The sequence below is a fragment of the Danio rerio genome, chromosome 5, assembly GCF_052040795.2.
Source record: "Danio rerio strain M-AB ecotype USA chromosome 5, GRCz13ab, whole genome shotgun sequence".
Taxonomy (NCBI): Eukaryota; Metazoa; Chordata; class Actinopteri; order Cypriniformes; family Danionidae; genus Danio; species Danio rerio.
In genome coordinates, this window is record NC_141025.1 from 52,872,395 (window position 1) to 52,884,547 (window position 12,153).

The 12,153-nt window shown below is 33.9% G+C and overlaps 1 protein-coding gene across 3 annotated transcripts in view; it reads left to right on the forward strand.

The window, feature by feature from the left end:
- Positions 1–1,424: 1,424 nt before the first annotated feature.
- The window catches only part of rasa1a (RAS p21 protein activator (GTPase activating protein) 1a), a 102,975-nt gene continuing 92,246 nt past the window's right edge, over positions 1,425–12,153 (forward strand). For 2 of the 3 annotated variants that reach the window (XR_015491736.1, XM_087254112.1), the window contains exon 1: positions 1,425–2,346. Coding sequence is in view for 1 of the 3 variants with exons in the window: in XM_087254112.1 (XP_087110238.1) it covers positions 1,970–2,346 (377 nt within the window). In the remaining 2 variants the exon portion in view is untranslated. Of the gene's footprint in view, positions 2,370–12,153 lie in introns of all 3 variants that reach the window. The other variant, XM_087254115.1, reaches the window with a different exon arrangement.

Here is a 12,153-nt window from a genome sequence, read left to right on the forward strand (position 1 = left end):
CAGAGAGCCCATGTTTTCTTTATTGAGTGTAGTAACAATTACAAGCAAAACATGACTCTGTTTGAGAGCAAGCAAGCTGTCAGATGCAAGATAGTCATACTAATTACTAAAATGACAAAAAAAAAACTTAAATTCAATGACTTAAACATGAAAAATGTAAATGGATTAATGAAAACTTTATTTGAATAGTTAAATAAAATAATAAATACTTTTGTGTAGACCTACATTGACTTACATCAGCCTGGTGAAAGGGGTGTTTTTTTTTCTCAATAAGTGGACCTTTTTGCAGTTATATGCCTCATTTTCTATTTAACTATGATGTTTAAATAGTGCATTTTAGTAACATCTTAAGCACTATTTCAGCTGGATTCTGTGCATGGTCATCATAACCACACTTGATGTCCAAAAAATATTTCCTAAAGATTTACCATAAAGAAATATGAAATAATTTCCAATTATTTCCAGTGGCCTATTGTTTTTTTATCAGACAAATAACATACAGATCATTCAACTTTCCTCAGTCAGAATTTTGACATTTGAATGATGATAAATTCAAACTTAATAACAACAACAACTTCACTAAGTTATATTTTTTAATGTCATGGATAACAACAATCAAAATTTGTATTTAAATTCATTTTAATGGGCGGCTTTTGGTGCTTCACACATTTTAATTGGTCATTTTTGTTTCAAAGAATAGATTTAGAAAAAAAGTTACTTGTAAAATGTTTTCTCTATTTAAAAAACAATACAGTAGCGAAAGATGGCTTCACTTACGTCAGATAGTATGTTCTCTTGCACAGCTGGATGTTGGACTGATGAAAATAATTTATAGCACTGGCCAAAACTGATTTGAAATCACACAGAAGCAAAAGCTGACAAAGGGTTCCGCTTGGTTTCAAAGCCTTTTTAATGGGTTATTTTCACTGTTTATGGTGGCATAGCAGTCAGAATAAGAAAAATGAGCTCATATATGACAAACTCTGGACTTTTGACAGTGAGGGTGCCACCCAAACCACCTGGCTATATGGGGCCCCTTATTGAGCACTGAACATATATTTTCAGAGATGATCGGATCTTGCTATTTGCAGACAGTTGTTTACTAATTTAGATTGTGATTTCGGCATATTCTTTAGGACAAATTTGATTTTCAAACTGCATGATTATTAAAAGAAGGAAAAACTCAGCTTCTAGTATTTTTATCAGTTAATTTGACCACTGGATTAGATTAGACATCTCTAGAAAGGACACTTAAATCATTTTTAAGTTACATAAAAGTATGTTTTGCGATTATAAACCGGTAATTATGATCCCGAAGCTGCACTATCATGTCTTGTCTTACAATGCTCGGTCGTGTTGCGAGCCTCTGTAATCTACTGGTTTGGTCTGTAATCTGCTAGCAGGGTCTGCGCATGAGCGGGGACGGGCAGGGAGAGGAGTGGGACTGGGAGCAGCTGTGGCAAATGTTCCACCAGTCCAGCAATATCGAGAAGAAAAGACAATTTACGGCTGAAGAAAACACTTTGACGCGCTCTTTGAGCGGAATCGAGTGGGTAGACGCGTGTCGGGCGTCCGCGGTCAACTGCGAAGCGTTGAAAAGTAGCAGATCGGCTCGGTTTCTGAACTCACTGCAAACAAAATAACAAGCCCGAAAGACTGACAATAAAGCCACAACTGACACCAGACTGAACCAGGGCCTCAATACACCATCCTCTAATCTACTCGGACATTCACCCCGCATCAATTCACAAAACCCCTGCTTGTTTTTGTGAAACTCGGGAGACAATGAAGATCTGAACTCATGTGCTAGCCGCTGAGCTGAGTGTGTGTGTGTGTGTGTGTGTGTGATAGAGTGTGTATGAACTCTTCTGTTTTCAGGAAACTTTCTCCCCTCGCATTAAAAGCCTGGACGTAGAAGAAGCTTTAGCAGACTTGGGGAGGAAGCTTAGGCTGTCTTCTTGATCTCTGCATGGAGGTGAGGGGCGAGGACAGGGGATCGGACGGCAGCAGAGGCCCCGACTCGACCCACTTTCCTCTTTACAGCAAACCCGCGCGAGTACGGGTCCCTGTCCCGGATCCTGACATGATGATTTACCCGAGCGCCGGAGGCGAAGAGCTCGCTGGGAGAGCCGCTGCTGCCACCGGCTGCGAGTCTCCCTCTTCGGACGGACCGGGTAGCAGCCGGATGTCGCCCACTGACGGGCCCACGGTCTTCCCACCTTTACCGCCCCCTCCGCCGTCTGGACTTGGGGGGCAGGGGAGTGTGGATGAAAGCGATCAACAGGATGGGCCAGAATATGAGGAAGAGGAGGTTGTTTTCCCCCTTTCAGCACCGCCCACCAACCAGTAAGGATTCATCCCGCACACATGTATCATTTTTTATTCATTTATCTTCTTAATTCATGATGGGAAAGCATTTCTGCAGCTCAGCTGTGCTCATCTTTTTGTCAAGTTATGCTTCTGTGTAGAACTGCTTTTACTAAAACTCGTCTACATATTTACTAGTATAATAGATCACATTTTAACTCTCATAATATGTTTTCAAAATAGTTTGTATTAAAATAGTTAGGTAAAAAACTGTTATCTGTTATAAACAATAGAACTGTTTTTTTCAGCTGGTAAATTGCCACACACTATTCTCAGAACCAATAATGGGTAATAATAGTACTTTTGTCAATACACCCTGGCATATATATATATATATATATATATATATATATATATATATATATATATATATATATATATATATATAGTTGAAGTCAGAATTATTAGCCCCCCTGAATTATTAGCCACCCTGTTTATTTTTGCCCTAATTTCTGTTTAATGGAGAGAAGATTTTTCAACACATTTCTAAACTTTAGTTTTATTTACTAATTTCTAATAACTGATTTATTTTATCTTTGCCATGATGACAGTAAATAATATTTTACTACATATTTTTCAAGACACTTCTATACAGCTTAAAGTGACATTTAAAGGCTTAACTAGGTTAATTAGGTTAACTAGGCTGGTTAGAGTAATTAGTCAAGTTATTGTATAATGATGGTTTGTTCTGTAGAATATCAGAAAAATATCTAGCTTGAAGGGCTAATAATTTTGTCCTTAAAATGGTGTTCAAAAAATTAATAACTGCTTTTATTCTAGCCGAAACAAAACAAAAAAATCATAAAACATGAAAGATATGATATATAACAGAACATGGAAAGTATGCAATTATAAAATATATTTAATATTCTTATTTATTAGTTTATTTATGGTTTTCAGTCATTAATTCCACTTCTTGTTTGTATTGGGGTCAATGACGTGACGCTCATTTTTTTGTGTCCATGTCTTTTAAATAAATTCAAGTAGGTTACAGTTTCAAAATAAATAAGCAAATTACTTGCATACATTCTCTATTTTGAGGACCAAGTTTAATTTTTTGGTTTTAATCCATTTTAAGAAAATTTTTAGGGGATTATTGCAAGAATGTCAATGTGGTGTAACCAAAAAAAATTGGTACCAAATAGTTTACCTTGTTTAAAAAATGTGAAAGCCTCAATGAAACATTGTATCGGCTAGTCTGGCATAATTTTACATTAGACATATTTAATAGTAAATAAAGGTAAATATAGCACAATTGTTTTAAATATTATAATTCATTTGGGGAATTTTTTCTGTCACCTCAAATTTCTGAAATGTCAAGATGGTGTAACCACCATTTATTGAGCCATTTTGTTAATATTGTGCACAAGACAGTTAGACAGGAAATTGAATCACAGAGAAGAACTCTTGATAAGACTAATTGCTGCATGCAAAGGTTAGTAACTCTTTTTAAAATGTGAGATACTTTGACCTTTTTAAGGTATGGTCAGCTATTCTTAGATATGCATGTCAAATGGTAAGACCCCAGAAATGCACTGATAATTGTTCATAATTATAAAAATAAGTATTATATTTAAAAGTTAAATTTGAAATATTCCCACCAAGCCCATGTGCTTACATAGATGTTATTGATAATGCCTGTCAAATTTCATTTTAAGTTGAAATGTCAAGGGGTGTAACTGGTTACACCATTTGACTCATATAGCAGGAGTCTTTCTGTCAGGGGTCAATTTAGTCAAATATCATTAGTTCATGATGCTGATCAAAAATGCGACATAAATTAAACTACTATTTGTGTTCATAGTGTAGATTATTTATTTATTTTTGTTTGAGAAATAGGTGCTTAATCCACAACCTTACTATTAAAGCTTTGTAAACATAGGATAAAATTATTTTACTGCACAACATGAATGTTTTTTTTTGTTTATGTTAATCCATGTTTATATTCACACAATATAATGTACACACTCTCTCATTCACACACACATTCATACACTACAGTCAATTTAGTTTTTCTAATTCACCTATACCGCAAGTCTTTGGACTGTTGTAAGTATTTTTTTTCTTCTTGAGAAAGTCTTATTTCTTTTAGTTTGGATAGAATAAAAGCAGTTTTTAAAATGTTTAAGCAGTTTTTAAGGTCAATATTGTAGCCTTCTTAAATACAGAACAAACCACAGTTACCCAATGACTTGGCCAATAGATCTTACTTGCCTAATTAACCTAATTACATTTTTAAATGTCACTTTAGGCTGAATACTAATGTCTTACAAATTATCTAGTCAAATATTATGTGCTGTCATCATGGCAAAGATTACGGAAGAAATCAGTTATTAGAATTTAGTCATTTAAACTATTTTGTTTAGAAATGTGTTGACAATAATATTCTCTCTGTTAAAGAGCACTTGGGAATTTCTTTTTTAAATAAAAGAAAAAATTAACATGGGAAATGAAACAAGGTTGACAAGCCTCTATAGACTGAGTGCACACAGCCTTAAGTTTTGGAGGTTTTCATACTTGATGCGCTTGCTGTTGTACTATTATTATTAACAACTGGAGGTGACTCGGAGGAACTTTAATGATGAAAAGTTGTGAAGAACAAGTCAGAAGTTGCTAAACAAATGAATTGCAGTTGAAATCAGTTTTGTTTGGGTTTTTTTACAGCATGTCTGATAAAAAATTTTCTTCTGGAGAAAGTCTTATTTGTTTTATTTAGGCTAGAATAAAAGCAATTTTTAAAAGCCATTTTGAGGTAAAAATTATTGGCCCTTTTAAGCTTTTTCCCCGCGATAGTCTACAGAACAAACCATGGATATACAATAACTTATCTAATTACTCTAACCTGCCTAGTTAACCTAATTAAGCCTTTAAATGCTACTTTAAGCTGTATAGAAGTGTCTTGAAGAATATCTAGTCTAATATTATTTACTGTCATCATGGCAAAGAGAAAATAAATCAGTTATTAGAGATGAGTTATTAAAACTATTATGTGTTGAAAATGTGTTGAAAAAATCTTCTCTCTGTTAAACCGAAATTGGGGAAAAAATAACAGGGGAGCTAATAGCTCAGGGGGACTAATAATAATTCTGCATAATTCTGAAGTTAACTGTATAAAAATAAATAGTTTGTGGATAAGTTGTGGATACACTCATGAAATTATTTGTTGTCAGTCAGTCGTGTATGCTTACAAAAATTGGCCTTTAATCCCAGCACCAAGGCAACAACGAGTAAGCAGCAGTTCTTACGTACTAGTGATTTACGTACAGTGTTTGGCAAATTGTTTCTAAATAGCTTAAAAGTAAAATAGTGGATTTTTTTCTAATATCATCTACTTATTTTTATTTTAATTAAGCCAACTGAAAAGAAACAGTGATGGAAAAGGTGTTAAATGTTAAACATGTTTCTTTAGTTTGTTAATTTTCTATTGATGAGGGCCACACATTTAATATAAAGGATGTTATTACTTGGTGTATTAAAGTTCAGCAACCTGGTTTCATTGTTCTAAACACATTTGTCAATGACAATCCCACTGAAATTGTTGACTATCATTCTTAATTTGAATTGATTTTAATTGTCAATTTCAAAATCTTTGGCTGTAGAAGCAACACTGTCAGGTGGTGTAACTGGTTTTTGTCAATTGGTGTAACCAGTATTTTACATAAAAATATAATTATGTACATGGAAATAATGTGAAATTAAAATTAAAACACTTAGTTTAGTGTAATAAAATAGTTTTTAACATTTTTTACATAATTTGTCAAAGATTATTTAGAAACCAGAAGTGTTTTTAGCATGTGTCTGGCCGAATATTGCAAAAACCCATTAAAATGTACATTTAGAGATAATGCGAATACAATAAATGTTATTGTGGTATTTTAAAATGAAGTATTTATTTCAGTGTGTACACTTGCATATCATCTAGAAGGAGTAAATTTTTTAATATTTCACAATTTTTGGCAGTTACACCATTTGACATTTTCAGTTGCATTCAGTCTTAATGTCTGTAAAAAATGGTGTAAATGTTATTTTTAATTACATAAAATCAACATGAATACAATCTGTACATTTTAAAATATCTGACGGATGCTTTTAAATCAACTTTGTAAAAGATTTTTAAATTTCCCATCTTGCCAAACCTGTTTTGTCACTGACCCATTGTTTAGTGTAGTATTTCTACATATTTTTTTACTGGCAGTTTTTGTAACACAAACACACTCGCACTCACACAGTTTTCTATTAGATTAAAGATTGTTTCTATGACATAGAAACCCCTAGACATAACCAACACGGACACGTTCAAAACACTAGATAAAACAAAACATGTTATGTCCTATTTGTAATTCTTTCTAACCAATGAGGACCAATATGTCCTTCTGCAAAGGATTACTTGCATGTATATGAATCCGCTTTTTATGACTTTCAGATGATTTCACTTCCTCATATTGCAGAATGTTAGATTATGCACACTGTAGCAGTTAAACCATTTAGTTTATAAGGTTGGACAGCCATATAATCTAACCACTTTCTTTCATCAGATAAGTAGTTTCATGTTAGGTTTTATTCTCTCTCTTCATTCCACCACTGCATAAGGCATTAAGCATTTTAATATCACTAAGTTTTAACCCCTCTATCGCAACATTCACAATAAAACCTTACATGGATCCAGACTTTCCTTATGCACACATTGTGAAACCAATTACTGATAAATGATTGTGACTGCTTTTTGTGCCGTTCATTATCATCATGCTGGAAGGATCAGTGGCCGAATGTAATGAAGAATGTCAGGGCGGCGACACTGACTGTTTCTGCTTTTTATAAAATGATAAGTTTAATGATAGTGTGTCATTTATTATAGCTCTCTCATATCCTTAATTGCTCAAGAGCAGATTGATAATTGGGCTATGAGCTTTATATTTAAAAATTCTAAATTTGCTTTATAAAAATACATGCAAAATGTTAATACATTTCCAGCTTTATTAGATTACCAGAAGCATGATGTTAGGGCTGCATGATATTGGAAAAAAAACGAACGTTGCATTTTTTTTTATTCTGGGATATTGTAATATCAAAACAGTTTAGCTAGATGTGTTGAATAACTATTTGAAAAAATGTATCATTTTAGATTGATTGGGATGATTCTGTAGGGGAGAGCATATGCATAAAATATAAGAAACAACATAAAAGCATATACATATTCAAAAAAAAGAAAAGAAAAATACAAATCAAATAAGCAGCTTTTGATTGTTTTCCAAAGAGTTGAACTGTATTCAGGTGTACAGTAGTTAAATAATAATCAAATGTAAAACAATACTCTGAAGTCTTTGTTTTATAAACAGTTAAATTCAGTACAAGTTCTTTGCTTTTAAAGAGCCCCTGTTTGCTTTATAAATGGTCATATTTTGGTTCTGGGCTCTCCAACAACAGGCTGATATGCATACAAGGTCAAAAACACTCTCATTGTCTTATAATAATATGCATTTATTTGTACCTAATTATCCCAATGACTCCCATTTGATTCGTTCAGCAATTAATTTGTTTCCAAACCCCTCCTTAGCAAAGCTAATCTGTGCTGATTGGGCCGATAACACAGTCTGTTGTGATTGGTCAACTGCGATCAGCGGGAGACAGAGAGAAACGGCAAAAACTATTGAAATAGCAAACAGAGAATGTGAGAGCCAAATGCAGGAATTCAATAAAGCAATGCAGTTAAACACCAACTATTAAGCAGGTCGCACACCAGAAGCGCCGCTCGGCGGCGCGCCGTGCAGCGCCATGCAGCGCCATGTATTTTAGAATTCTAAACATAGGTTTCTATCAGGATACACACACCGGCGCCGCAAGTCGGCGGCTGTCGGCGGCACCCGGCGACGGCTCAGGACGCAGTTCATTTTTCAGCCGCGCCACAGAGCGCCATCTGATTAGTTTCATGTTAAATATCATTCGAATGTGCGCGTCTGGTGTGCGATACTTTAATCTGTCATGTACGCGCCGTGTCGCGGCGCCGAGCGGCGCTTCTGGTGTGCGACCTGCTTTACTCTACTTTTTATCCTAACCCCATTTGATTTCAAATGCTGTACACTGTATATCACATAGGACTATGAATCTAATTGGGAGCATTCAGAACATCCCGTTTAAAGTTTATATATTGAAGCAAAAGAACCATCCCTTGAAAGACAGTGTTTAAAATTAGCAATCCAATGTACTGTCAAATAAAAATCAAAAAAGGATTTTCAACCTAGCTTTGTATGAAACCCCATCTGATGAATATGGGTGTTAATTATGAAAAGCTTTCACTACCTGATTTGAGCCATATTCCTCTTTGGTGCAACTCAAAAATAAGAATCTTATGGAACTTAACCAAACAGAAAGAAGTCCTTGACTCACCCACACAAATACAAACAAGAATTCAAACAAATAACAGACAGTCTCCCTCATCATAAACCCATATATACAGATAGATCGAAAACAGACAAAGCAGTAACAGCAGCAGTAGTGTTTAAAGATGATGTTTTTGGTACTCGGATTCCAGGAGAAAGTTGAATTTACACAGCAGAAGCTTATGCAATAAATATGGCTTTAGAACAAATGAAAAGAACACAGTACAGTAACTTTTTTTATTTGCACAGATTCCAAATCCCGTCTTCAAGCACTGGAAGCTTCTAAGTGTGATCATCCCATATTTTCCATGATTGTAAAGAAAATTACAACACTAGAAAATAAAAGTTTAACACTATCTTCTGTTGGATTCCAGGTCATATGGGACTACATGGAAATTAACTGTCAGATGAAGCAGCAAAACAGGCTTGAAAGTGACAGAATGTTTAATTCCTCCTGAGGACTTGAAACCCACTATCAATTTGTACATAAACGAAACATGGCAAAGAGAATGGGACAACCGCATAAATAATAAATTACATGAAATTAACCCGGAAATAAATTAAATACATTTAGCAAATTATAATGAGACAAAGCATGATTGGACTGTCTATACTAGATTTGGACAATCTAGGTTAACACATTTATATTTACTGAATAATGAAGACCCACCTAAATGTAATTACCCTCAGGCTGCTCTTACCATAAAACATAGTTTGTTAATGTGGAAGTTTTAAAACCATTAGACAACTTTTTTTAAGGATTGTACTTTGATGGACATTTTTAAAAAGGTACCACAGGGAAAAAATTAAAATTAATGATCAAAAATTTAACAAAAAAATCATATTTAACTTTGGATATATTTTTGTGTGAAATTTATCTAATTATATTTTATATATTTGTCTTTTTATTGTAATACAAATTTGTTTTTATCATGTAATATTTTATGTTTATCCATTTTGCCACGAAATAGCCATAAGTTGCTGATGTGGCAATAAGGAATAAATAAATAAACTTAAACCTAACCCCAAGTTATAACAATGACACATTTAGTATTAATCCACACAGTGGCAAAAGTTGAACTATTTTAAAAAATTGACCTTGCTGTGTGTGTATGACCAGCTGATGGTGGCCATAGCAAAGGCAAACAATGGAGGATCACAAGTTCAGAAACACTTTGAATCGGTAAATGAAGAAGCATGTGTTGTGTTTTTAACGTGGTTTTGGATGCAATATGTGAATAGCCCCATAAAGGTTTAACTTGAGAGATACAGTTCAAGCACTGATCTATAAAGATGCGTGATTACAAGCCGCATGGTGCGATTACAACTTATAATGCAAAATTAAACACATATTTTGCAAACCAAACAAAACGAGGCAACAATCTTAATCACACTTGCATGTTATGATGTGGATAAAGAAGAAACTGGTCCAAGTGAACTGTAACAGTTTTTGACAAAGTTACCTGCCAAAGTCTGACAAAGTCCTAAACATAATAGTCTCTGCTGCTCCTTTCTCTAATAGCAAAAAGCAGACGAATCCTGCATTGCAGCGTTGGTTATTATATCAAAAATCTAAAAAATGACAAGAACAATAACAAAACTAAGTTGGCTATACTGTGGTATCGTTGCGAAAATGAACTTTAACCCTTTATTCTCCACAGCCGAAGCTCTATCTGTTAGTGATTGTCATCTATTGGCGTCATGAGCACTCCAATAGTCCCCCATGGGCCCATACTCTGCTAGTGTCTGAAGGGAAAGCCCGTTCACATTTACCGGAACGGGTACTACATATTTGGTAGTGGTGTAACGGATCACAAATCTCATCGTTCGGATCACACTCATGGACCATTTTTTTCCGATCAGCAAACAATGGAGGATTTGGTTTTCATTTATACAAAATATTATTGCAAAAACCATTTGTTTTAACAAAAATAACTTAAAACCTGCAATTTTAATAAAAATAAAAATCAAGAAAGAACCAGCTGAAAAAAAGAAAAATATTCAACACAAAAAAAATATATTTTTTTGCTACGGTTGCTGATAATGCTAAATATAGAAATGTAACATCTTGTACAACACATCATATTTATTTCCAATTAATGATTCAACGATTCACACAAAAAAACCTATTCAGTGACATCATTTTGATAGTTGTTTGTCGCCACCTATTGGTTAAATAATGCACTGGCTACAAAAGTCACCAGCATTAAGTTCCATTAAACGGTGATTTCAATCTTTGCTATAAGCATTAGTGTTTGTATCTGAACTATGAACTGTTCTCCCAGTACTTCTGTGTTGTTTAATTGTTTGTAACGATCAAACGCAGATTTAAATGCAAAAGGGCATCAAATGATTAACAAATATATGCAAAACATTATCATTTATCGCATGTTTGAATTTAGATCACAATATTTTAATGTTTAATTGTGCAGATTTACATTGAATGCATTAATGCAGGCTAAACAAACAGTGAGAGAAAATACCTTTATTGAATAACCTAAGTATGCATTTAGGTCCCACCAAAACTTTTTCTATTATGTTTTACAGGGAAACCAAAATACTTTCATGCATGTGATTTAAATGACGCGGGAGGCGATTTCTCTGCTGTTGTCATTAATGTTGAATTAACCTACAAGTTAAAAAAAAAAATTTATTAAGTTATTAATCCGCGGGTCACATGCGTTCCAAACTGTGGGTTGTGATCTGTTTCACCCCTAATATTTGATGATGAACTATATCAACGTTGATGCGTTCATGCAAAAGATCCGAACCCAACACGATTCATTCATTTGAGTCTGAGTCGACAATTTTGTTAGAATTAATAGTTTTAAATACAATGCACTTTTAGATTTAAACTTCAGCTGGATGTTTTCATTCATTTAGTGCTGCATAACTCACTGCATGGAAGGTCATTTTCAAAAACCTACAATAGGGGCTTTTTAAATGCCTCACACAGTTACAGGTCTCAGAAAACACTTTTATTATTTTATTATATTTTGTTGTATTAAATAATTATAATCCAAACTCAACATTGTATATACTTATGATATGACTTGAGAATGATAACATTGCTATATTGATGCTGAAACGATATATTGTGCAGCCCTACATAATGTCTCAATCACATTACGTTCCAAAAATACAACAAAAGGTGCTCAGGGGTAGCTTAAATAATGTGTTCGTGCTCTTTGAGTAAGGGATATTAGGATAAGCAGCAAAAGTCATTCCAAGGCACTCGAAAAATGTGGAAAAAATTATAAATATACAGTCAAAATTATTATTTTTCCCAAATCATGTTTAACAGAACAAGGAAGGACATTTTCACAGTATGTCTGATAATAGAGCTGCACAATCTTTTTTGCTTAAAATCAAGATCATGATTTTCTCACGATTCTGTAGATGTAAAATA